Source organism: Lepidochelys kempii, chromosome 11, assembly GCF_965140265.1.
Source record: "Lepidochelys kempii isolate rLepKem1 chromosome 11, rLepKem1.hap2, whole genome shotgun sequence".
Lineage (NCBI taxonomy): Eukaryota > Metazoa > Chordata > Testudines > Cheloniidae > Lepidochelys > Lepidochelys kempii.
Window position 1 is genome coordinate 59,369,178 of NC_133266.1, and position 27,317 is coordinate 59,396,494.

Sequence of the window (27,317 nt, forward strand, 5' to 3'; positions counted from 1 at the left end):
ATTTGGAAACAGGGGGCTGGAATGGGGGGAGCCAGGGCCCCATCGCTTTTAAAAGTGGGAGGGCTATGCTCTCCCACTTTTTACCAGCTGTAAGGGCGAGCAAGGGAGGGGAAGGGGGCAGAGAAGACCGGGCAGTGTGAGAGCGGAGAGAAGGGGTTGGGCATATGGCCACGGTTTGGGTGCCACTGCGCCCCCCCCACACTTTTAGGAAGCTTCTGCCACTCCTATTTGGAAATATAGACTATAGTGAAATGATCCACAAAGTATTCCTAAACAGAGGAAAATGTTGAGAATTATAAAAGTGCAAAAAGAATTAATAGGAAGATATTCCTTACATAGCTTTACCTGCTTGGCAAACTTGGATTATAGGCAGACATATTAACTTTGTACCTTTATTGTACCTCTGCCATAAACTTACTTTAACAATTAAATCCTAATGACTGTATTCCACAAATTCATTCTCCTTTTGTGGTTTCTTGTTGCAAACCACAGAGTTTATTTCTGATAGAATAGAATAGCATATATTTTTCCCAACAAGGAGAGGAAGGATGGTCCAGTGCTTAGTATGCTGGTCTGGTACTTGGGAGATGTGGATTCAACTTCCTGCTCTGCCACAAATTTATTGTGTGACCTTGGGTAAGTCACTTAGTCTCTCTCTATCTCCATTCCTCATTTATAAAATGGGATAATAGCACTTAGCTACATCCACAAGGATGTTGAGGATGAAGATATTAAAGATAGTGAGGTGCTCAGATATTATGGTAATGGGGTCATATAAGTACTTTAAAAACAAAGAGCGTGGTAAACTGAGTAGTTAGCTGATAATACATTGTGTTCCTCCAAAACTTTTACTAATGGTGGGTTGCTTTGCTAAGGGTTATTCCTGTATATGATTAAAACAATCATGTTGGTAATATAATTTTATTTCAAGCCTGACAACCAAGGAGAACAAAAACTGTGAAGAGTTAAAGGGATCTCACAAAACTGGATGAGTAGGCAACAAAATGGCAGAAGAAATTCAGTGTTGATAAGTGCAAAGTAATGCATATTGGAAAACATAATCTCAACTAGACACACAAATGATGGGGTCTAAACTAGCTGTGATGTGCTCCATCATGCATGATTCCAAATGTTCTTTATTAGATCAATTTCAACTTGGCCAGGAGGGATTTGTAGAAATAATTAGCATGTAGATAATAAAATAGTGGCATCTCACTGTAAGTGTTTCTGGAAAAATTAGAGGGTTTACCAAAAGATCCTCATCCATTTCAAGGATACTCTTGATTATTTTTTTGGTGCCTTTTTGAAAATCTCTCCTTGAATTATTATCATTAGATCAGATCCAAGAGCCAAAGTTTGGTGGTTAGTGATAATTTTGGGGGAAAAATGAGCTGGTAACTAGAAATTAGATGATGATCTTTCAAACAATCTCCACCTGATTTTTTTTTAAAATATTTGTTTAGAACATTTTAACAGGTTTACAAATTCTTGCCAAGTATGTATCAGGGACAACACAATAATGATAACCGTGAGCTTTTGTTTAGAGGAACATAGTGTACTAGATAATCAACAGCTCTCGCTACTTAATGGGGTGCTAACGCACTACAGAATGAGCATCTTTACACTACCCATGACATGCTGTTTCTCTCCACCCAATTATTACACATCAAAATGGAACTACATATTCTAGTAGGCCAATGGTCAGCAACTTGGCTAAGAATAACAGAAGGGTAGAAAAATAACATTTGCTAAAGTGATTCTAGTACTCCCACTGTGCAAATTCATCAACTTGAACAGGTTTCAGCTGGAGATGGTATAATTGTATTTCTGTGTTTTCATGTTTTCAGATTTTTCAAAGAACTCCAATAGCCTAATTTTTTTTCTGGGCATGAGAGTGGGTGGTGAATGCCGAATTTCCTTTTAAATTATGATGTCTTTTAGACTCAAATAGAGGGGGTACAGTGAAGTGATTGTATACCTGCCTGGGACCCCCTTTTTTCTAACTAGGTCTAACAACAGTTTTATCCTCTCCGTTAACTTCAGAAATGCAATATGAAATTGCTTTTGGCTTGCTTTTCTTGAGTGCAAGCTCCGCTGTCTGTAGCTGGAACTTGATTAGCACAGCTGTGCTCCTTTCTATTGGAATAACAATGTGGTTTTCTTCCCTACACACTGTCAATGATCAATGAATCTAGTCCTTCTATTTCAGTGCCTCTGTTCTTGTAGATTATTTGTAGGTAACCAATCTACCTGTTCAAAGAGTGACTCCAAGTACATGAGTTAGAAGGGGGGAACTGCTTATAGGATGAGGTTGCCTATATGATACAAATGAGTATGTCTGACCAGTGCCACTATAAACTGTTTAAAACTAGTGTCCAGAAACTTCGATGAGAGTAGGAAAGTCCCTCGCAGCCATACTATAAGCTTTTACCATTATGTACTTACTGACAGAATTAGTAGCAGAGGAGCATGCTTGGATAACACTTCTTATGTAAAATGTTGGACTTCCCATAGTTTATGACTAAGAGGAGAGACTGACATTTAGATTTGGATTTTGTTGCAATATTGGGTCATGGGTTGACATAAGAACGGCTACACTAGGTCAGACCAATGGTCCATCTAGCCCAGTATCCTGTCTTCTGATCATGCCCAATGCCAGGTGCTTCAGAGGGAATAAATAGAACAGGTAATCCTCAAGTGTTCCATTCCCTGTTGCCCATTCCCAGCATCTGGCAAAATGAGGACGGGAACACTTCTAATAGCCATTGATGGACCTATCCTCCATTAACTTATCTAGTTCTTTTTTGAACCCTGTTATAGTCTTGGCCTTCATAACATCCTCTGGCAAAGAGTTCCACAAGTTGACTGTATGTTGTGTGAAGAAATACTTCCTTTGTGCATTGATATTACTGTAATATTTTATTTTTAGGATAAATGGGTGTGCATGACCTTTCCCTGAACTAAAGCAGTTCCATGTCTTGTTTGGTAAGTCTGCATTTAATATGGCTTATTTTATGCCATAGTTTTTGACAGTTGCACCTTGCAGTTCAATCATGTATCATGAAATAAAACTTCTGGTGAAATTTCTGAGGGGAAACTCCATTCAAGGGATTTGAGCAGTAAACAATAACAAACTCCTAATGTAGATGCTAGCAAAGGGTTCACGAGAGTGAGAGTTTCTCTTCTAGAATAGTTCCACAGAATAGTTCAGAGAGCTGATTAGCCTGTTGGTGTTCACTCTTATTAGAGTGGGGCTCATTAATGTTAAAATTAAAATAAAAAAAACCTTAAACAGCTTTGGAATTTTCTACAGTGTATTCCTCCACTATGAAAGGTAGGTCCTAGTAGAAGAGAAAAATGGGATGGATGAGGGCAATTGCACTGGGCCCTTAAGTGCTACTGTTCTCAGGGGGACTCTTCCACCCTCTCTGTTCCTGGTTTACTTATATCAATAGACTATCTGACACAGTGGTCCCAAACTGTGGGGTATGGAGGAACGTTGGTGGGTTGTGGTGGGGCCCAGGCCAGCCCTCCTGGGGAGTGGGGAGGGAGTGCCACCCAGCCTCGTTCTGTCCCCAGCTCCGCTCCTGGCCCCGACGGCAGCCCCAGCTGCAGCTCTGGCTCCAAGTGGGGCCCTACTCCAGCTCTCCATGGTGGCTCTGGCCCCTCTCCCAGCCGCAGCTCCTGGGGTGGGTGGGGGGGAGAAGGAGGAAGGGGGAACTAGGTAAGAGGGGGAGCATAAGCAAAAAAGTTTGGGGAGCACTGCACTAAAATGATGTGCACAGAGATTCTTTTTGATGACATCCTGGATAACTGGAACATGGCTTTGGGTAATGTGTCCCCCTCATAATACTCTATTGATTATAGTACGTCCATTGCAGTTCACTTACTGATACAGTACTATGTATTTCAAGGATTGTTCCTGTATTCTGCGGACAACAGTTGAATCAATCAGACAAGAAAAGCAATCAGAAAATAGCATCCATCAATACTTGGTAAGAAGGAATCCAAATTGATTTAAGAGTTAACCTGCAAAATTAAATGGAAAAATGTAAGGTTGAGAAATATCAAGCACTGTACGTCAGGAATTTCCAAAGATTAAGCGTACTATTGCAATGTTAACTTGGCAAGGTTGTGGGTAGAATTTTATAGTATATATAGTATTTTCTATTCCAATTTTTCTTACATTTAAACCCTAATGCATTACTCTTCAATCTGTACTAGAAAAATTCTGAATGGACAGTGTTGCCAAGTCTCATACTGTGGTAGAGAGAAACGGTTACTCACCTTCTCGTAACTGTTGTTCTTCGAGATGTGTTGTTCATGTCCATTCCAATCCCGTGTGTATGTGCACGGTAGCCAGAAGATTTTCCCATAGCAGCATCTGTTGGGCTGGTCTGGGCACCACCTGGAGTAGCGCCTTTATGGCACTCAATATAGAGCTCTGCCGACCCGCCACCCCCCTCAGTTCCTGCTTGCCAGCTACTCCAACAGAGGGTAGGAGCGTGGGTATTGGAATGGACATGAACAACACATCTTAAAGAACAACAGTTACAAGAAGGTGAGTAACCGTTTTTTCTTCTTAGAGTGCTTGTTCATGTCTGTTCCAATCAGGTGATTCACAAGCCCAAGTTCAGGAGGTGGGGTCGGAGTCATTCACTGATTGGAGAACCACTCTTCCAAATGCCACATCATCTATGGCCAGCTGGGTGATCGAATAGTGCGTGATGAAAGTGTGTATGGAGGACCGCGTTGCTGCTCTGCAGATTTTCTGGGTGGGATCCTGTGCCAAGAACACCACTGAAGAGGCCTGAGCCCTGGTAGTGTGTGCAGTGATCAAAGGAGCAGGCATCCTTGCCAGGTTGTAGCACATCTGGATGCCGAATGTGATCCACGATGAAATCCGTTGAGAAGAGACAGGAATACCCTTCATTCTGTTCACGACTGCCACGAATAACTGCACTGAGTTTTGGAATGGTTTCATTGTCTCGATGTAGAAGGCTAGCGCTCTGTGGACATCCAATGAGTGAAGTCTTTGCTCCCTGCTGCTCAAGTGCAGCTTAGGATAGAACATCAGGAGGAAGATGTCCTGGTTGATGTGAAACTGGGAGACAACCTTTGGGAGGAAAGTCGGGTGAGGTCTGAGCTGGACCTTGTCCTTATGGAACACAGGGTAAGGGGGCTCTGAAGTCAGGGCCTTGAGCTCAGACAGCCTCTTGGCTGAGGTTATCGTGACCAGAAACACTATCTTGTATGAGAGATGGAGCAGGGACCATGTCGTCAAAGGTTCACAGGGTGGTCCCATGAGTCTGAAAAGGACCAGATTGAGGTCCCAAGCTGGGACAGGCTACCAGACATGCAGGTATACCGCCTGTCGAGCCCTTTAAGGAAACTGCTGACCATAGGTTTGGCAAAGACCAAGTGGCCCTCTGCACCTGGATGAAAGGCAGAGATGGCGGCCAAGTGAACCCTTATTGACAACACAGACAGTCCCTGCTGCTTGAGATGGAGGAGATAGTCTAATATAAGTGTCACAGAGGCAAGTGACGGAGATGAATGATGCTGCACTGACCAGATTGAAAATCTCTTCCACTTTGCAAGGTAGGTAGCCCTGGTGGAGGGCTTTCTACTGCCCAGGAGGACTTGCCTAACCGAGTCTGAGCAGGAGAGCTCCATTGGGTTCAGCCATGGAGCTTCCATGCCATGAGGTGCAGCAACTCCAGGTTCAGATGTTGGAGACGGCCATGATCCTGAGTTAGTAAGTCTGGGAAGAGCAACAAGGTGACTGGAGCTTCCATGGACATTTCCAGGAGTGATGTGTACCGGTGTTGCGGGGCCAGGCTGGAGCTATCAGAATCACCGAAACTTCTTCCCTTTGTATCTTGAGGAGCACCTTATGAATGAGAGGGATGGGTGGGAACGCATACAGGAAACTGCTTCCCCATGGGAGGAGGAACGCATCCATGATGGAGCTCGGGCTGCCGTTCAGGAAGGACCAAAACGGCTGACACTTCCTGTTGTGTCACATGGCGAACAGATCTATCTGGGGAAAACCCCACTGATGAAAGAATGAGTTAACAATGTCCGGGCCGTGGAACAACCTGCTGTGATGGTCCGCCAACTTGTTCTGTATTCCAGGGAGGTATGATGCTTGCAGGTGTATTGAGTGTTCTATACAAAAGTCCCACAGCATGATGGCTTCCTGGTACAGGGGAGAGGAGAGTGCACCTGTTTGTTAATATAAAACATTGCTGTGGTGTTGTCTGTCATCACTGATACACATCTCCCTGCTAGGTGTGGTTGGAAAGTCTGACATGGCAGGCTTACCACTCTCAGCTCTCTGACATACATATGGAAAGTGAGATTAGTCTGAAACCAGAAGCCTTGTGTTCTGAGGTCTCTCAAATGTGCACCCCAGCCCAAGTCTGACATGGCAGTTACTAGCGAGAGGGATGGCTGAGGGCCGGTGAAAGGGACCCCGTACATACTACCTGCGGGTTGGGCCACCACAGGAGGGAGCTGAGTACCAGGCGAGGCAGGGTTACAATCCTGTCCAAACTGTCCTGGGGTGGCCGATACATTGATGCCAGCCATGACTGAAGAGGTTGAAGTCTGAGTCTGCACGTTATACTACATAGACACAGACTGCCATGTGTCCTAGAAGTTTCAGGCAGTACCGTGCTGTGGTGGTGAGGAACTGTCTGAGACCTCGAATCATGTCGCCCATGGTTCGAAATCTCACTTCTAGAAGGAATGCCCTGGTGTAAGTCGAGTCCAGTACCACCCCTACAAATTCTATCCTTTAAACCGGGGACAGCATTGATTTACCCTCGTTCAGTAGCAGACTCAGTTCATCTAAAGAAGCTCTTATGAAGGCGACCTGCATCTCTACTTGAGTTCTGGATCGACCCTTGATCAGCCAGTCGTCGAGGTATGGGAACACCTGTACCTGTCGCCTGTGCAGGAACGCAGCCACGACTGCCATGCACTTGGTGAATACTTGAGGTGCTGTTGACAGGCCGAGTGGGAGGACTGTGAACTGGTAGCAGGTGTTGTTCACCATAAACCTGAGGTATTTTCTGTGGGACTGAATTATTGTTATGTGAAAGTACACCTCCTTCAAGTCGAGGGCAGCATACCAGTCTGCTGGATCCGGTGAAGAGATGATGGAGGCCAAAGAGACCATGTGGAACTTGAGCTTCTTCATGAACGTGTTGAGTTCTCGCAGGTCTAGCATAGGCCTGAGCCTGCCTTTGGCTTTTGGTACTAGGAAATACCGAGAATAGAAATCATTGCCCTTCTGCTCTTGAGGGACCTCTTCCACTGCCCCTAGTGGAAGGAGAGAGTGCACCTCCTGTATAAGGAGTTGCTTGTGAGAGGGGTCCCTGAAGGGGGATGGGGAAGGAGGGTGGAAGAGCAGGAGGGCTCAGAATTGGATGGAGTATCCCCTCGCTAGTGTGTGGAGCACCCAGCAGTCTGAAGTGATACGGGATGAAGCACAGTAGAAAGGGGATAGTCGTAATGAAAAGGTAAGGCGGGGTAAATCCAGTTTTTGTTTTGGTGTGCCGTCCTCGACTGCACCTTCAAAAGGCCTGTTTCGGGCTGGAAGATGGCTTGGAATGGCTAGAGTTCTGGCCTGATGACGGGTGTGACCTTTTCCTCCCACTCCTGTTCCTCCTCCGGGAATTGTCCTGACGGTTCTGCTGGTAGAAGCATGGCGGAGGTTGCTGTCTAAAATGCTTCCGCTGCATAGCTGAAGTATGGAGGCCTAATGATTTGAGAGTGACTCTCGAGTCCTTTAGGCCAGTGGTTCTCAAAGCAGGTCCACTGCTTGTTCAGGGAAAGCCCCTGGCAGGCCGGGCCGGTTTGTTTTCCTGCCGTGTCTGCAGGTTCAGCCAATCGCGGCTCCAGGCCAATCGGGGCTGCGGGAAGGGGAGCCGCTTTCCCTGAACAAGCAGCGGACTGGCTTTGAGAACCACTGCTTTAGGCTATGCAGCCTTTTGTCTGTTTTCTCGGAAAAGAGAGCCGAACCCTCAAATGGGAAGTCCTAAATAGTCTGTTAGACCTCATACGGCAGGCCCAAGACCTGGAACCAAGAGCCCCTTCTCAGCGCTATGCCCGTAGCCATCACGCAGGTAGCTACAATCTGCCCGTGGAATAGACCTTTCTCCCATAAAGGTTGAGTCCTTTTTGCCTCCCGATTCTTTGGGGAGGGTCCCTGGAAGCCCTAGCGTTCACATTGGTTGACAGCATCAACAATGAGAGAATCGGTGGGGGATGGGTATACAAATGCGGCACAAAGTAGCGTCTTTTGTTGCACTTAGCCGTGGGAGACGATGAGGCTGGGGTCTGCCACAAACTTTTTGTGGTGTCAGAGATGGTTTTTGTAAGAGGCAGGACAATATGTGCAGGTGCGAAGGGGGCAAGGATGTCTACCATTGGATCTGCGACCTCCACTATCTCCTCCACCTGAATGCCCAGGCCCTGAGCAACCCATCACACCAATTGCTGTAGAATCCTACTGTTTTCCAGGGCTGGGGCTGTACTGTGCCCACCAGTGTCTCGTCCGGTGAGGACAAGGAAGAGACCCCCGTAAGGGATGGCTGCTCCCCTCCTTCCACACCCAAGGGGTCCTGGGGCACCTGGATTTCTTGGGCCGTTGCTGACCTGGATGGTATTGTGCCCCTGGGTGTCGGGACTGTCTATGCTGATGCCAATGCTGAAAGTGTCAGTGGTGCCAAGGCTATCATTGACACCGGAATCGCAGTCAGTGCCGGGGCTATCGTCAGTGTTGGAGACTTCAGAGCCGAAACAAATGGGTCCAGTGCAGGCCACGCCGGAGGTGTTGGGATATTGGTGCTGGGTAGCAACGGGGCTACCCCTGATCCTGCTGATGCCGATGGTGCTGGAGGGGGTACAAACGTGGCCAAGGCCACCTGCGTCGCCCTGGAATTTGACCCTTGGCTCCGACTTTGGCTTTGATGAAAAGCCCAGGAGTCCAAAAAGGGCCATTGCGCCAGGGGGTTGCCATTGTGCGGGCCACAGTGCCGGGTAAGGGTGCAGGTCCCATGTTGACGTGGACCGTCTGCTCCTACTCCTACGGAACCGATAGGAGTCAGACTCCGAGGTGTCCGAAAAACAGGACCACAAAGGAGTGTTATTTCTAGGTGCCGACGGCTCAGGGACCAGCACAGCTGCTGGGTCTGTTCCGATGCCGGGGAGTGGCGCACCAGGGTTGGAGATCAGCAGGGCATCATGACGGGCTTTCCCCTCGAAGGCTTCTACACCTTTGTACTTCCCAGGCATATTAGATCCATTGTCATAGGCTTGACCAATGCAGACTTGAAAAGCTAACTTAAAACCTTCTAGAATTGCTAGTACTTGAGCAGCAATTTCTTTTCCAGTTTTTCCCACGAAATTTTCAAACAAAATAAACCTTTCTTCAATTGAAAATTTTGAGCTGTCTACAATCTTAACATATCAAATAACCATAATAGTCTGTTCCATGTGAGAACAATCTGGAGTGGCATCAACAATGATTGAAAAATACTTAGCATTTCGAATCTCATCAAGAATTATTTGTACGAATAACCCACGTAGCTCAATAAACTTGTTTTGTATGCGTGTGGAGAGATAATGGACTTGCATGCGCTTTTGACTCTCTTGAGAGTCTCGAACATGTTTAACATGCTCTGATAAAAGTGGGTCATATTTGCTGAGGAGCTCAGCTATGCCTAGAAAGTTTCCATTTGCATGATCACCAATACGTTGACTGGAACAAAAGAAAGCCAATCCTGCTCAGAAAGAAAAAGGATGACATTCAGGATGTACTCAAGAAGTTTTTTCCAGTTATTAGTTTCTGTAGAGAGTTCAGTCAAGAGTAAATTCTCAACTGAACTTTCAGCTGATGCTCCCCTACTGGCTGATTTCCATGCAACATAGTTTTCTTGGTGTGACGTTGAACTCATGTGATGGTATTCGGTCTTTCAACTTCCTCCAACCTCTGTTGATGCTCCATCCTGATTGATCAGAGAGAACTAATACATTTGCAGAACTTTTGTTCAAAATGAAGCAGGGTGCACAGTACAGAGATAGTTTTTCCATACTCCAGCATAATCAGTCTCTTGTGCAGGTCTCGCCATTTGGAAGAGTTTTTGTCAGCAGATGAGTAGGGAAAGCATGATTATCAGCATCTCGTGGAAGGTTACTTAGAATTTCAAAACAACTAATTTGAAGAAAAGATTGCATTTGGGCAGCATTGCTCTTGTCACTAATTCCAGTGTCAGTTACCGTCAAACCTGTAGTACTCATGAATTGCTCTTATTGTGTAAGATCTACATCTTCCTGTTGCTGTTCAGTTTCTTGATCGTACACAGGATCTTCTGCTGCATCTGTTACTGTTGGCATATCTCCTTCTTGACTACTGTCCTCATGTTCAGGTATTGGCATTGAAATACCACCTGTTGCAGTTGCAGAATTTTCATTATCTATGGCATTGTTCATTGGGTAAGGTGCGTTTTCCAGTGGTTGGAGAAATGAAGTTATTGGCTTTGAGCTCTTAGCTGCGGATTCACTCAGTTGTTTTCGCCTCTCTTGCTTGCACCACTTTCAAATCTCCTCTTCATAGTGATCTGATCTATTCATACCTGAAATGTTCTAAAGTAAATATGTAGCCTATCCACACTTGAAATATTCTGCTGTAAATCAGTAGCTTATTTACACTTGAAATCTTCTACTGTAAACATGTATGCAAATGCTGAATGGTATGCAAATGCTGAAAAGACTTAAAACGAAGGAATACTAATTAAGAACACAAAATGAAATAGTCAGGTTATTATCCTTATCACTGAATCAAAACTCAAGCACGCAAGGTATAATATAATAGGCTGAGCTGAAGACAAAGGGATGACATATATATATATATATATATATATATAGTAAACACAGACACGGATACAGACAGAGGGATAATGTCCAAAAATTTCAAATGTGTGTACTCATGAAATTCACTGTATAAGATTGTCCTCAGAAATTTTCACCTTGAATCTGGGCCTATAGACTGCGAAAGCCTATGATGATGGCCAAGCTACCAAGCTGGGGCTCAACCAAACAGTCACCTCTTTTAGCTACTATATGAAGATAATAATGAGGAATTCTCACACACAAATAATTCCTTAGTCAACTAAACGTAAAACTATAAAGACACTAAAATGTTACAATTCTCTACCTTTCAACACGAACTTGATCCAGCACCAGCCACTAGTAGTCGTTTGTTTATATAATCAGCAGATCTGAGTGGACACGTTCATCACAGTCTAATCTTGTGCCATCAGAACAGATATTTTTATTAATATTTATGAACATTTTAAACTCTTTAATATGAAAAAAATAAGTTAACAAAAAAAAATCTTTTACCAAATCACATCTTTATTAGCTTAAATTTGCAGCTCTAAGATGCATCCGATGAAGTGAGCTGTAGCTCATGAAAGCTCATGCTCAAATAAATTGGTTAGTCTCTAAGGTGCCACAAGTACTCCTTTTCTTTAAGCTGAGTGTGTGTGTCACATTTTGGTCTGATAGGGATGAGCATAAAAACAAGCTGCGAAACTTATCAAATGCCAAAAAATTAACAAGTGTCTACATTTGAGGCCCCCTTTGAGCTTGAGGCCCAGGCCAAATAGCCCTCCTGGCCCTCCCATGATTGGCCCTAAGTGCAGCCCCCATTAACAGGACCTTCAGGCACTGATCTGTGCCCTTTAATGTCCTAGGATGAAAGGTCTTGCAGATGGCACAATGATCCTTCTGATGGCTCTCTCCTAAACACTTCAAACACAAGTGAGGATCACTTCTGGGCATACACTTGCCGCAGGCTTCAAAGCCTAGAGATCCCGGCATGGAGAGAGCGTAGGAGGGGAAACCCCCGCCCCAAAGGAAACTTAATCTAACACTGAGGGCTATTAACTATTTAATTTACACTACAGAGCTAATGAAAACTATGTAAATAGACTGCTAAATGCGCTTGCCAAGACAAGAGCACAGGGAAGTTCCAGCTAACCGTCACTGGAGGTAATAAGTAACTGAGGAGGTGGCGGGTCAGCAGGGTTCTATATTGAGCACCATAAAGGCACAACTCCAGGGGGTGCCCAGACTGACTCGACGGATGCTGCTGTGGGAAAATTTTGCAGCTACCGTGCTTGCACACCCCTGATTGGAATGGACATGAACAAGCACTTAAAGAACCACCTTAATTTCTTGAATCTCAAGAATTGAGTGCTTGATTTTTTCCCCTTCCCCCACATTTGCATGAGTGTGTATTTATTTATTTTTACATATACTCACACACACATACACAAATGTGTGTACCAATGTTAAAAACTAATCCTTTCACTACTAGGCAGATGAACCTGAGTTCTCCTGGATTCATCCATATGGAAGAAATGAGAAGGCACGTTGTTCTTCTGACGTCTCCCATTATGAACTCCAGGTGGAAATAGGTAATCTAGTTCTATGCTGAAATGTGCTTAGTCTATCCAAGATTTTTCCTGCAAATGGCCATTCTTTATATATATTTTAAAAAAAAAATCCCATGAGGGGAAAAACTAGAAGCTGTGGAAACATGTGTTCTCCTTGTTATAGAGCCACCCAGAACTATTTTAAGATCTCTCTAAATGTTTACACACTTCTTGACCTCTGATCTTAGCTGATTATTTTTCTAGTGTTGTGAATTTCACTTAATGTTTAAAAACATACAATAGAAATTCATAAAGATACACAAAAACCTGTCTGAATTTGATATCTCTATTCCAATTTGGAGAAGAGATTTTCCGCTCATCTTGCTATTTTTTTTTTTAATAAGTGACCACTCTAAATCTGTTACATTGGTTGTAAATATAGTAGAGAGCAAATCAGCACTGTGGTTCTGGTGGCTGTGGCACTTGACAATTTCCGATCAGTCAGCAGGCGTGGCAAGATGGTCCTAAAGATGGCTGTACTGCATCACTATGTATAGAGTGAGTGCTGGTGGTGGTAGTTCTTTAAGTTGGACATCAGCAAAGAAGTCAGCATTTGTAAGACACTTCATTGGTCCTGAGAAGTAAGACTTGTTTAAACAATTTTTATTAGACTAAACAAAAGCAACAAACATGGCTTGACTAGTTTTCTGGCTGATGTTACATGCAAGCATGCACTGTTAACTGCACCCTTAAAGCCATAGATTCACTGCAGTCAGCAGCAGTGTGTTAGAATTCTAGGACTGTTTGACTACTAAGTGATGAAGCAATTTGTGGGGTTTTTTTAAAACTACCTTTTATAATGTTAACAGAAGGCAGTTGGTTTGCTTCTGCTTACAGGAAGAGGATTCAACAATTTAACTTCGATCTACCTTGCCCGGCATACACCTACAGGAACGCTTGTGGCTGTAAGGATCACAGACTTAGAAAGCTGCTCTGAAGAACATTTGAAAGCTTTACAGGTAAAACAGTAGGACTTGTATAGATGTCTGACACAGGAACTATAATGTATGTGGGTATATGCAGTTAATCAGTACCAGAGTTAGCCTTGTTATATGAACTGGTGCGCACTAAATTAAGTGGCTCCTTGATAAGGCACTAGAGAATAAACTGAAGTCTTCTGCAATACAACAATTTCTCTAGTCATGCACGTACCCCAGTTTGACACACAAACTCTATACTCTTCACTAGAATAAGGGACTCAGAATTAACAATAAAACAGCAGTTCAGTTAGATATCGAAAGCTTCAACAATTTGTTTGAATTTCTATTGCAGGGTGTACAAAGCATCTGAAACCTACATAGTGGGACTCCAAACTTGTTAGCTAGTAGAACTGCATTTACGAAATTGACTTTCTTAAAGTTACTGAGGACCTGTGTAGTTAAGGTTTTTGTCAAGATAATTATCTTCCAAATAACTTACTCACTTTTGTTTAATTCTTTAGAGTGAGGTGGTGCTATCCCACTTTTTCCAGCACCCCAACATAATGACACTTTGGACAGTATTTACTACTGGCAGCTGGCTTTGGGTCATCTCTCCGTTCATGGCCTATAGTAAGAATTGTAACTACAATTTGGGAAAAAAGCTTACTGAATTACTGGATTAGATAGCTCAGTCTCTAACACCAGGCTTGTGGCTATGGAAGAGCATGAGATATTCTATATTCCTTTCAGCATCTCTTCTCTTGTAGACCTTGGATGTATCCTAGTTCCACTGTGCCAGACTTATGAATTTTGCTTCTCCTAGAAGGCAGCGTGGATTGGCTATAGGGGTGAAACAGCCGGTTTCCAGGTCATGGAAACATGACTTAGGATGTGGTAGGCTTCATTGTGATCTTTTACTACTGGAAGAATCACTTTCTTTCAGTAATATACTCTGAGGTGACTTACACAGGGAGGCAACTGCTGAGGAAGAAAGTCATTGTAAAGAGGGAACAATGCTTCTTCTGGGGCAGAGGTGGGCAAACTACAGCCCGTGGGCCACATCCGGCCCACGGGACCCTCCTGCCCGGCCTCTGAGCCCCCAACCCCTCCCCCCTAGCCTCAGCTTACTGCACTACCAGCGCAATGTTCTGGGCGGCGGGGAGGCGAGCTCTTGCCGGGCAGCGCAGCTGGAGAGCTGCGGCCTGACCCGGTGCTTTGTGCTGCACGGTGGTGTGGCTGGCTCCAGCCGGGCAGCGTGGCTGCCTGTCCTGGTGCTCTGGGCGGCGTGGCTGTAGCACCACCAGCCACCAGTGCTCCAGTCAGCGTGGTAAGGGGGCAGGGAGCAGGGGAGCTTGGATAGAGGGCAGGGGATTGCGGGATGGTGGTCAGGGGGCGGGGGTGTGGATACGGGTCGGGGCAGTCAGAAGGTGGGGAACAGGGGGGTTGAATGGGGGCAGGGGTTCCAGGGGGACAGTTAGGAAGGAGGGAGGGGTTGGATGGGGCAGCAGGGAGTAGTCAGGGGTGGATGGGGCAGGAGTCCTGGGAGAGGGGTCAGGGGGTGAGAAGCAGCGGGGGTGGGATATGGAGCAGGGACCGGGCCATGCCTGACTGTTTTGGGAGGCACAGAGCCTCCCCTAACTGGCACTCCATACAATTTCGGAAACCCGATGTGGCCCTCAGGCCAAAAAGTTTACCCTCCCCTATTCTAGGGGGTACATGCACAGTGGAGAGAATGCTTTCTTATAGTAGGAATAAAGATTTGTCACTAACAAGACCCGAATGCTTAGCGTGATTTTTTTTCTTTTCTTTTCAGATTCAGCTAGTCACCTACTGAGGACCTACTTCCCTGAAGGAATGAGTGAAGCTTTGATAGGAAACATTCTGTTTGGTGCAGTTAGAGGGTTAAATTACATGCACCAAAATGGCTACATTCACAGGTATGAGACAATTAATACCATAGGTAAGAAGTTATAGCAACACACAAGCTTCCAAACTGAAGCTACTCATTAGTCTATTTAGGTTACCAGAAGCCTATGCCTGATGGCTTTAGAGGAAGGGGAGCTCCCTTTCAACACCCATTCTCTTGTTACTCACAGATTGTTGAGTGCTGTGGAGTAGACACAGGCCCTTCTCTGATCATTTTCTTGGATTGATACCCTCCAGGCTCTCTGGCATAGCTAGTTTAACTGAAGATACTACTTTTGTTCCTATAAAATGTCTAATCACTTTTGAGCCTTCTTGCTACAATGACTTTCTGCAGCAGTACATTGCAGAGGAACTATAATGCTTTGTAAATAACTTCCCTTTATCCATTCTAAATGTGTTGTTATTCAATTTAATTGTTCTTTTACGGGGGCTGGATGAATGGGAGCACTTGCTTGATCATCTTTTACTGTTTATACAGTGCTTTGGAGATGTAAAGCACTCCAAGTTTTCAGTAGCGTTATGGAGTGTGTTGATAAATTCTATAGTCAGTTGCTTGACCACACTTTTGGTTGTTATGAAATATAATCAAGAGACCAAATAACGAGTCAGGTTTATTAATATGGTACAGGAAAATATGTTCTATACAATGCCAGTCTCCAAAGGACAGTCCTGTGCAGCAATATTACATTCACCTTACACAGAAGGTGTGCTCCCCAAAGTTACATCCCTGCAGTCATCTTTTTATAACTTACTTGCTTACCAGAAAAAGGAACTGTATACATCACCTGCAACTGGATTGAATTAATCAGCTTTTTATCTTGTTTGTTTCTGGTATCATGGTGTACCCCATTATCTCTTGTTCTGAACCCATGCATTCCAGGTACTAAAGAGTGTAAAGACACCTCCTAGCTTGTACCAGGATAAATAGGTTTGTGAGGGTAACTCCCTTTCTGTTGCTATGACAAAACAATTAAATGTCCTGATACTGACAGTTTTTCTAGCTTCGTAAGCCAAAGTTTACTTTGGCTAATGCAAGCTATTATGGAATACTTAGCATAAGTGAACAGATTTATAATAAAAGTGCAGGCCAGTTTGGGCTATATAACTGCTATATTAATGCTTAATATTATGTGTACTGAAATGCTTGGAACATATATTATGGGTAGTATTATCAACATAATATATATGTATGCTAGCCAGTGTATATTAGTCAACAAGTTGCAGCATTGACTTCCTAGTTATGGTTATAAATTTTTGTTTTAAGATTAGAAAGCTGACACTTGAAACTTCACTCCACTTTCCTAAAAAGCTTCACTTGTTAAAATTTTTTATATAGCTTCTAATGAGAGGAGGATTCATGGTGAAAGCATTTTTGAGCTATCGAACTCCAAAAAGATTAAGTTTTCCCAAAGACTTCTAAAAAGCCTGAACTTCTCTTAATGTCTTATTTTTAAAAATAAGAACTTTGTCCAGAAGCTCCACATTTGTCTTATACTAGTTCTGACTATTTAATGTCAGACGTCATGGTTTTTAGTGGAAGTCAAGTTTCCTACACAAATTCTTACCTCCAAGAACAGTCTGGTCTTAAGCAAACTTCTTGTTGGTTCTTTAACTTTAATTTACCGGAAATCTGAAGTGGCACAATGATGCTGCTTCAAAACTGGAAATATGTTTACCATAAACTAAAATGAGGGCCTTGTTAGGAAGTTACAGATTTTAAAATAAGGCAAGTCTTGAAATGCATAGGAATAATTTGAAAACAAACCTTAATTTGGACTTCATCTCCTTGTTCACCTCAGCATGTAGACCAGAAACTTTATATTTCTACCCACCCTCTACATATCCAACATCCATTCTTCTGTATCTATTCTCTCATACAGTGTTCACTGTATCTGACATGCAAATCACCGAACACTAGCTAAAGACCCAACCTTGCTCTAGAGATAACAGCATCTTGTATCTTAACTCCAGAATAGAGTTCAGAGACTGTCTCCTTTCCCATACCCCCAAATGCATTATAAACCAATTATTCCACATTGATCTCCTCTCTATGCAGATGCCCCAATATATGTACTTAATTTTTCTTTGTATAGCTCTGTGAATGCACCTTTACCCCCATTCACTGTACTTGTTGACTGCAGGTGCCAGAGTACCATGTTCACTGACACAGAGAGAGGACCTATATATACTTTACATACATGCTGGCTTGACTATCTCCTCCATTAGGGAGTATCTGACTACAAATAAAACTGACTGTTGGGGAGAGTTTAATTTATTGTATTATAATACCTGTAAGCCAGTGTATGTGAATGCTAATGGAGACATAGTTATGGTGGCATGCAGAACCTTAGCTTTGATATCTACCTTTTCAAATAGTGTTTCAAAACTCTTTCAGTGAGGCACCGTGGGTGTGTGTATGTACCCCAAAAAGTGTTTGTTTGGGGGGGATTTTATATAAGGTAAAACTCCACTTTTTAGAATGAACACCATATAAAGGCTTCAGATTGCAAAGTCAGTGTTTTGTAAACATGCATTCTGGATAAGGGATTCAGTGTTTATACAGTTTCTCTTCACCCGTCTTTAACATGCCTTTCAGTCTGACCACGTGATCATGCTATAGCTGACTATCTCAGAATATTTTATGACTATATGGCAGACTTTCTACTGTAGTAATAAGTAACATGCGAGTGTTTGGGTTTTTTTTTATAACCACATTTTATCACTTTGTTTTAGGAATATGAAAGCTAGCCACATTCTGATTTCAGGGGATGGTCTGGTTTCTCTGTCTGGCTTAAAACATCTCTACAGTTTAGTTAACAATGGACAGAAGTCAAAGGTTGTGTATGATTTTCCCCATTTTAGTACTTCAGTACTTCCTTGGCTGAGTCCTGAGCTACTCAGACAGGTCAGTATAAACCAGTTCATTTTGCCTTGAGTCTCTGGATATGACTGCTTCCTTTTTTTAAAGTTTGTACTTAATAGGCTTGTGAAAGAGCCATAAAGGCTATTCATTCGCAACTTCAAAACTAGATTGTGTACAACTTGTTTAGGAACCTTAAAATGAATTGTGGCTTTATGGTGCACCTACCCAGCTTAATGTCTTTACCTTTTGCCTGTTTGTTACAACGGTTCTAAAGGACATGATCCTAATGGACACTTCTTTCCCCTCATGGAAACCTGAAAATAATTGCATTGACTTAACACTCTTCTGTACAAATATCAACTGTGAAATCTATTAACAAAAGCTGTGTGCATTAAATCATTCTTACAGTCACAGGGCCCAATCTTATATAACCAGCTCACCCACAGCTTGTTGGCTATAGGATATCAGGATTGGGTCCTGAACCTGTATTATATCTACAGTATATCTGCACATACATATGTTTGCAGTACATATTCAGTAGTTCCCAGTGAGTTGATATGCTTTTTGTCTCCCACAGGATTTGTATGGGTATAATGTGAAGTCTGACATTTACAGTGTGGGGATAACAGCATGTGAATTAGCCAATGGATATGTACCATTTCAGGATATGCCTTGTGCAAAGGTAAAACATTAAATACTCTTAAATCCTTCTCAAAACCTCATTCACAGGACTTTTTCTCTTACAGATACTGTCTAATAATAAAGTTACTACTAAATATATTAAAGGGTGGCTTTTTTTTTTTTAAATTTCAAACATACATGCTGCTTCCTAGGTCAGAGGAGCTTCCCACTCCTTGTTTTTCTGAGAGGTCCTGTGACAAAAGTTCTGTCCCTGGAGCCTGACCAGGGTGCAGTCACTACCACAATTTTACGGGCCCTAGGCCAGCATTTCTCAAATGCAGCCACCGTGGCTGCATGCGGACACCAGGAGCTTTTCTTGTGGCTACAGCCTCCTGGGCTGTTATGGGGGGGGGAGGGGGCAAAGTCGTGAGTGGCCCCTCCCTGTTGCTCCTGGATGCACTGTCTTGGTGTTGATTGCTGGGGTGCCAGCAGGGGTTGGGCCCTGTTCCCCCTTTGGAGACACCTGGGGCACAGTTCTGGAGAACCAGCCAGCTGGTGAGTTCCCCACCTTCCCGGGGCAGTGGGGCTCAGCCTTCGGGCTTCAGTCCTGAAGTGGCGGGGCAGTGGGGTAGCAGGCTCTGGCCACAGGGCTTTGGGCTCCAGCCCCCACACTGGTTCCCACCCCCTGCTGCCTTCCCCGATCCCCCACCCATCCAGGGCTTAATTTGTCCCAAGGCTTGACAGGGCTGAGTAAATCTGTTGTGAAAAGCAATACTTGTATGTTTGTTAATATCGCTTTTAACAAGACTTACTAGCTAGCAAAAAAAATTACAATGATTTGGACATATATATGTGCATATTTATTTGTTTTTCCTAAAGCTAATTAAGTATTTTAGGAAAAAGGGTGAGAGCGGCCACCAGCAAGAGTTGGTGGCCGCACTCTAAGGCCACCAAAAAAATTTGTCCTAAGAACTGCTGCCTTAGACACACACCTGTGTGACACACTTTTGAAAGAAGGAACCATCTTGTCCAACTGCCTAGCCCCTCTGAGCACAATGACGACTCTTTGGACTCCCCATACTTACACACCCTCTTCCAGAAGCAGTTCACACACACTCATACGTTTGGTCTTTTTCAATACAAAACCATAGAAAGCCAAGAAGAGTAGATCATACAAAATATCTTAACCACAATACCACTTTCTAGCTCACCCTTCCCCTGGGAGTCCTTAGGGACCATTGGTATCCAGAAAGGCACAGAAAGGTGCAGGTTGAACCTCTCTAGTTTGGCACCCTGAAGACCTGACCAGTGCCAAACCAGAGAATTTGCTGAACGATGGGAGGTCAATATTGTAGCAAGCGGGTCTCTTTATTTTTATCTCGCCGAGGAGAATGGAACCATGTTTGCAACACTGCCTAGCCAAGGCTTACCGGCTCTCTTCATAACAAAGTGTTAGTGTTATACAATTTTACTGTATTGACACAAGGAAAAACATAGATAAAGCATAAAAAACAAAATAATATAAAAAAGAAATACAGGTAAATCTATAATTTACTCACCTAAAATGATGCCTGAATTGCACTTCCAAAGTGATATGACAAGAACTGCTAACTCAAATTACATTTGAGTTACATCTGGGGTCTCTGCTATAGGTATATCCGGGGTAGATGAAGTGGAGGTAACAGGATTTTCGACTGTAGAGTGCTGCTCACCGCCGCTCTTCGCTACCTTTAACCAATCTTCCAGCTTGGCTTGTCCCATGTATTTTGGTTTTTCTTTAATGAGTTTTTCTCATGTCAGGTCGAGAGAGACGATCTCTTGCTCAGAAATGAAATGTGTTTGCTCCAGTCCTTCTGTTAAATTTGCTGCCAACTGAATCCATTTATCTATAGAAATTTTTTCTGCAACATCTTCATCACCATCACTGACTTCTTCATTATCTTTGTTTTTCCCTTGCTGTACCATTTGCACAATTTCTTCGTCCGTCATTTGACTAGCAATTGGTGCATCTTTGTCGATTTCCATCCAGTCTAGTAAATCTTCCTCTCCCAAATCCTTGGCCAGCTCAAGCACTACTGGGTGGGATGTACCACTGGCATACTCCATTAACTCACTAACTATTTTTTTTGGTTTTCAGACACTTGAAATCCAGTGAACTTGGACACGTCATTGATGTCAGGACTGTCCTCAAACATTAGGGCTGGCCACAATTTGTGCCATCCATTCTTCAGAGTAGATGGAGTTAGTCTTTCCCAGGCTCTAGCTAGTGTTCAAATCATATCCTTGAGGTTAAACTCTTTCCTAAATGTTGTCAATCTCTTCCCATCATTAAGCAATACTAGTAATTGGTGCAGAAACTCAGACCTGTACATACACTTCAGGGATCGTAAGATACCCTGATCACAAGGCTGAATCAGTGAGGAACAGTTTGAGGGTAAATACAAGCCCACCACATTATCTTTGACAAGCAGCTCTGTGTTAGGGTGGGCAGAGCGACTGTCGAGAATCAGCACAATTTGGCACTTTGGATCCAGACCTACCGAGGTGCAATGGGCTCTTACCTCCAGTACAAAATATTTCTCAAACCACTCGAGACATAGATTAGTCATTATCCATCCCTTTTTATTGCCATGATATATCACTGGAAATATTTTCACCCCTTTGAATGCTCTTGGGTTCACACTTTTCCCAATAACCATGAGCTTCCATTTGTGTATACCTGCTGCATTGCTACAATCAAGGAAAGTTACCCTGTCCTTTCACTCCTTCATACCAGATGGTGGCTCCTCTGCATCAGTAGCCAAAGGTTTTTTTGGGCATACAATGCCAATAGAGAGCAGTTTCATCAGCATTGTATACCTTCCCCAGCAGATAACTTCTCATTTGTGCAAATTTGTCAACGTACTTAGCGGTAGCTTCCATATCTGCACTTCTTTTTTCACCACACACATGACATAGACTAATACCATGCCAGTTTTTAAATTTCTGAAGCCACCCTTGTGAATAGTCACACTCATGTGGCAGGTTAAGTTTTTTTGTGGAATATTTTTCCTTGTGCCATCATCATCTTGCCTGAAATGCTAACACCTTTGTTCCTACGAATCTTGAACCAATGTATAAGTGCACTATCTAAATTGCTGCATTCCCCCTCCTTCAATGTCTTATGAACACTTTTTTTTTTTTTTTTTTTGGTTAAAACACTGTCACTTTTGGCAAAAAACTTAAGGATTTTATTCTTTTGTTTCTTCAAATCATACACTGTAGATGACCCTACATTGTAAAACTCACACAAGGTACGTACCACTGTGCCCTTTTACAATTTCTGCAGAAATTCCACCTTTTGCTGTATTGATATTGATACATGCTTATGCTTAGCAGCATTACCAACACTTCCACTGCTTGCTGGTCTCTTAGAAGACTTATTTATGGGTAAATTAGAGCTAAATAACAGCACAGAACACTGAGAACCATGATTGGGGAGACTTTGCTGGACCGCAGGAAACTTGGCCACACCCACAATAAGCGGACATCTGGTTAACTAAAATCATGCCAGACCCCGGATGTTCCCAGACCAGAGAGTGCCAGACTAGAGAGGTTCAACCTGTATTCCTTGCCTCGTGCAGGGGGTTATAGGGTGGTTATATGATCTCTCCTTCAGCTTCTGTGACCTTGCTCTCTCCTGTCCAAGGCTTCGTTTTCCTGTCTGGTTTGGTTTTAAACACCACGCCCTGGCCCTGGCTTCCTTGATTCTGTCTTTTGGGTAAGTTTCCACTAGTCCTATCTACCCCCTCTCTTCAGGGAGTTAGGCTCAAACTGGTTTTCTTAAAGATGCTTCAGGGAGTTAGGCTCAAACTGGTTTTCTTAAAGATGCAGCTGCTTTGCATTATAATCTTTGTTGGGTTTAAGCACTGTGGTTAACCTCAGGTATTTCCCACTGTCCTGTTTGCTGTGAAGTTGCTATAGAACCTGTCAGAAGTGGTAGATCCACATAGAGGAACTCTGTTTTTCATAATATCAACTGGATTTCATAAGTTGTACAAACATACTGCCAATTCATCACAGCCTCTAGAGGCTAATATAGCCACTGAACTCTTATACTGTCTTTCCCTTCTACTAGATGCTGCTGCATAAGCTGAAAGGTCCCACTTATTGTCTCTGGGATATAAATACCTTCCCATGCGTGGAATCCAGAATGAAGAATTCCCAATCAGGTGTGGATTCGGGAATTGGTGAAAGCATGACACACACAATGACTAGCGAGAGACTGCAAACTCCGTCCTCAAAAACATTTTCCCCTGCTTTTCACAACTTGATAGAACTCTGTTTGCAACAGGACCCCGAGAAAAGGTAACTTACCTGTGAACCCTAACATTCACTGTCACTTCAACATAAGATATAGCATAACCTAAGGTGAACTTGGAATCTACTAAGTCATATACAACTGATGATAAATTCCGTGTTAAGATGAAATGCATCTGGGTTTCTTTTCACAATGCTAAATTGTCAAAGTGCCAGGCCAACACTGACTTGGTCTGAAGAATGATCTTCAACATGCTTTTAAAATCTTATTTCATCACTGATTCTGAAGCTTTCTTGGATAATGGATTGCTTGTTTCTCAAAACAAGTTTGAAAAACCACAGTTTGGCAAGGAGACTCAGGAAGGGCTAGTTCCAGAAACTAGTTTAAACTGTTAAATTCTGCAAGATTTCTACAGGATGATATATCTCTCGAACACTTTATGGCTTCTGTGGAGGCTGAGAATTGAATGTACTGGATCAATGAACTCACTGCCTCTAGTAATGCCCTCACAGTAAAGTTGAGGCACAGAACGAAGGAACCTTGTGCTGCCTCTCTTCAGGCTGCACTTGTTCAGTGGATAAATAACCCTAGGGCCTAGAGTGCATGGTCAATCTGGCATCTTCCACAAACACCAACACTTACTTTCAAAGCATAATCTTGTGTTTTCCATTTTATGATCCAGGCCATCAGCAAGCAGTTTGCTGTCACACACTTTCTTCAAACAGGTGAGTGTACTAACTGTTGAGATGAGCTAACTGCAGCCTAAGTAAATAGCAAAATATTAAAAAGTTGGGTAAAGTAAAATCACCCTCTAACAGCCAGGATGCTGCAGACAGTTCTTTTACAAAATGTCATATCATCTAGAATCTTGTGCAATGCATAACACAGCAATCATGTCCTGTGTTAAATGGAATTTGAAAGCTTGTTTAAAGGATGAAAATTTATTGAAGTAAGCTTAACCATTGAGATATTTTGGTTGAAAAAAAACATTTTAAGTCAAGCTAATCATTTAACTTGATTACAAATTTACTAACATTCATGGTCAATTTACTCTGGAGTGACGAAGCTAGTCTCAAACTCTGGTTTCTCCAGCATCATAGCACACAAGGCTGCTGCTATACCCCTTCATGCACTTTTAGTAAAGATGTACACAAAGTTTCAGTGGACTTGTATGTACAGCACTATTTTATCCTGTTCATTTTTTTCCTCAGGTAAAAGAACAAACAAGGAGTTCCTTACTTTCACTGTTGCCACCTCCTGCCCAACACAATGGACCACAATTCTTGCCACTGCCCTCAACAGCAGTCAGGCCTGAACTTGGGTGTTTTTGCCCAAATGAAAGAGACAGAGAGTGGGACTTTTAAAACAATGACAAACCATCATACCTCCCCCATGTTTCAAAGAAGGAAAATGTGATTTCTACTTGCTGCTTTTCTCTGTATTGGTTTAAATACAAATATAAGAGCTATACTTGAACATCTGTGGTGTGTACATGATTTAAAGCGGGCACTGTAAAAATGCAGTAGGCCTCACTTTCCTAACCCCGGGGAAAATTTCATCTTAAGAATATTGATGCTTTTTATCCTTCTCTTCTCCCCACCCCTTTGGACTGACATCCTTTGGCAGAAGGCTCCTTCTATAGCCTTATCTGGTATTGTACTTATTCATACAACTTCTATTTGAAGAATACTGCAATCAAATGCCATCCTGAATTTCCAAGTACCGCATCACTATGTTCAGGTTCATATCAAGCCTCTCTGTGGCCTTCAACTGGATTGTTAACCCCAGTATCGTGGTACCAGCTCTTTTACTGCATTGCCCTCGAAGGATCTCAGCATTTTTGGCCTTCGATAAATGACTTTATTAAATCTTTTTCTATATGTGCAAATGCCAGAGCTCATGCCTCTCCTCACCTGAACTGCTTTTGTGCACTGTTCGGCTGACACACAATGGATATCTTACATTTTAAGACTCTATCCTCGAGGTTTTATGTAACCAGCCAGAGTCATTTGGGCAGCTTAATACTGTTGTCTAGAGAAGTCTATACATTTTGCAACTAACAGTCACTCTTCCAGAGTAGCCATAGTTGTATCTGCCTTAATACCGAATTGTGCTTTGGATACCTCACTCTACTTTATCGCATCACACTTCCAATTACCAAAAGAGTTATCATAATGCAGGGTAAAACTCAAAGAACTGCTAACTCAACTTGGTTGGTGCTTCTGAAATGTCCCTTTAGTGTATGTTAATAACTAAAGACTATATAACTAGGGAAAAGTAAGTTACTTATAATACAGAAGTACTAAGGGCTTATAAATCCTTTCACCCAAACTATGCAAATTTTCTTTAAACAACTTGCTATTCTACCACATTGCAGGAACACAAGGTCATGCGTGCCAGGGGCCAGTGTTGTGTACCACTATTATTGCTGGCTATGGCCTACTAACCCTGAGCCTCTTTCAAAGTTGGGTCTTCCAGTTTAACACACAGGTCAGATTCAGTCCTGGCAGAAGAGAAGATGCAACATCCATTTGTCAGAGTCTGAAGAAGACCTCAGCATTTTGAATTATTTTAAGACCTGGTAGGGTGGGGGAGATAATTTTTAAAGTGTACATCACCCATTAATATGAACATTCAAAATAGACCACTGTATGCAGAACAGAAATCATAGAGTTGAAGGAAGGAGGAGACAATGAATAAGCAAGACCATTTTAAAAAAACCCACAAAACTACCTTTAAGTCATGGTTTAGCCAAGTTTTTAATCCCAAAAATACAAGACTATTAAACCTGCTTCCTGACTAAAATAAAAAAAGTATACAATTTTAACTTATGATCTTAGCCATCAAGTGAACATGTAGAAGTGTAATAAGAGAATGGGCTTACCCTGCTATTAGTCAAAAATCTCTCTCTTCTCTGGTTTTGAGGGCTATATTTTTAATTGTGGTATATAATTTACACAGATCGTTTGTAAATACTAGTACTTGTAAAATATAGGTCAAACCTAACTAAATTGTAACATTTCAAAATAAGTGCACAAGTTTATGTATTAAAAACATCTGTACTTCTATTACATACCTCTTAATGAAGTAACTGATTGATAGTGTTCTTTTAGAAAACAAGGAACAACTGAAATTACTGCAGCTATTTAAATATTTGACAAACTATACTATGCTAATCTGTGTAAGTCTTCCATACATCATTAATTGGATGTATAAAAATAACTGGAATCAAATACTGTCCATAATTATAAGCCTAAACTGAGTTATGCATCCCAATTGCTACAGAGGTGTTACTTGCTATTTCAGTTTCTGTATGTGGAAAATGAGTAATTAAAATACCTAGGAAAGTTACTGAATAAAATAACTTCTATAACCTTTAAAATGAAAAATCTTTATTCAAAAAATGTTAAAATTGAGTACCAATAACTAACTTGCTTTGTATTTCTAAAACCAAAGCAATGAAAAAACATGAGTCTGTCCCCCTAATTATTCTTATAAAGTATGAGAAGGACTATTTCATCACAACACCCTGACCTGGGGGGGAGGCAGAACTAAACGCATTTTGGTTATCTCAATTTTGGTATCTAAAGGATAATGTTAAGTGGGAAATATCACTTAAATACATTGACAGACTATTTTGGTAAAGTACTATAATAGCAAAAGTGTATAATCATATCAGCTTCCATGTTCCAGCTACCAGACTTTGGCAACAGAGATCAAGGAAGTAAGACTTTGGTACATTCTGGCAGCCTGAGGCCACTCCTGTTGTTCTATTGAACAAGCCTTCCTATACAACTGGTGTTTAAAGCAATCCTAGATACATCTTGACTATATATTTGAAATTACTGGCTGCTGAATTGTATACTTTCCCTATTCCAAACTGTCATGAATGCTTAAAAGCAGAATAAAGCCCACTCAATACTTGCCCGCAGACCATTTGTTTGTTTAGTTTGCCTACATCAATCATTTAGGCAGTAAATGAAAGGGCTAGAGGCAATCAAGTGAAAGTTCCAGACATTTGATGAGTTCTTTTAATTCCACACTTTTGGGCCTAAATTTCAAGGTTGAATAGTGATTTTGAGTGTCCAACTGGAGACACCACACAAGGACCTTTTGGGGCAGATAAAAGTTCTGTATGCTCACAAAGTCCTTACAAGTGTTTGTAATATTGGACA

General features: G+C 42.5%; 1 protein-coding gene across 5 annotated transcripts in view; it reads left to right on the forward strand.

Moving 5' to 3' along the window:
* Nucleotides 1–26,844, forward strand: part of STRADB (STE20 related adaptor beta) — a 32,917-nt gene extending 6,073 nt beyond the window's left edge. For 3 of the 5 annotated variants that reach the window (XM_073306421.1, XM_073306420.1, XM_073306422.1), the window contains 11 exons: nt 2,930–2,985; nt 3,915–3,995; nt 12,395–12,494; nt 13,329–13,471; nt 13,954–14,062; nt 15,246–15,369; nt 18,092–18,263; nt 18,799–18,903; nt 22,960–23,189; nt 23,825–23,867; nt 24,354–26,844. In XM_073306421.1, the coding sequence (XP_073162522.1) occupies nt 2,974–2,985; nt 3,915–3,995; nt 12,395–12,494; nt 13,329–13,471; nt 13,954–14,062; nt 15,246–15,369; nt 18,092–18,263; nt 18,799–18,903; nt 22,960–23,189; nt 23,825–23,867; nt 24,354–24,506 (1,272 nt within the window). In that variant the 5' untranslated portion in view covers nt 2,930–2,973 and the 3' untranslated portion in view covers nt 24,507–26,844. The remainder of the gene's footprint in view (nt 1–2,929; nt 2,986–3,914; nt 3,996–12,394; nt 12,495–13,328; nt 13,472–13,953; nt 14,063–15,245; nt 15,370–18,091; nt 18,264–18,798; nt 18,904–22,959; nt 23,190–23,824; nt 23,868–24,353) is intronic. The other 2 variants (XM_073306424.1, XM_073306425.1) reach the window with 2 other exon arrangements.
* Nucleotides 26,845–27,317: the final 473 nt, after the last annotated feature.